This window comes from Myotis brandtii, unplaced genomic scaffold, assembly GCF_000412655.1.
Source record: "Myotis brandtii unplaced genomic scaffold, ASM41265v1 scaffold1072, whole genome shotgun sequence".
Taxonomy (NCBI): Eukaryota; Metazoa; Chordata; class Mammalia; order Chiroptera; family Vespertilionidae; genus Myotis; species Myotis brandtii.
The window spans coordinates 68,543-68,813 of NW_005353643.1; the positions used below are offsets into that span (position 1 = coordinate 68,543).

Sequence of the window (271 nt, forward strand, 5' to 3'; positions counted from 1 at the left end):
GGCACATCCCCAGTGGGGGGTGTGCAGGAGGCAGCTGATGGATGTTTCTCTCCCATCGATGTTTCTAACTCTGTGTCCCTCTTCCTTCCTCTCTGTAAAAAATCAATAAAATAGATTTTTAAAAAAAGAAAAGGAATTGCAGTGCCATGAAAGGCTTGCTCCCAGCAAGAAGCGACACCCACTTTTCCCTTTGCCGTGTTTTTGTTTTGTTTCCACTTCAGATCCGCCTCTGGGAGGAACTGCTCTGCGGGGGCCTGTGCCGCGTGCTGGC

General features: G+C 49.8%; 1 protein-coding gene across 1 annotated transcript in view; it reads left to right on the forward strand.

Annotated features, from left to right (window-relative positions):
- Window positions 1-271, forward strand: part of LOC102245258 (ADAMTS-like protein 3) — a gene marked incomplete at its 5' end in the record, with an annotated part of 69,808 nt that overhangs the window by 68,340 nt on the left and 1,197 nt on the right. Inside the window, one exon of the mRNA XM_014541780.1 lies at window positions 222-269. Coding sequence (XP_014397266.1) covers window positions 222-269 — 48 coding nt within the window. The remainder of the gene's footprint in view (window positions 1-221; window positions 270-271) is intronic.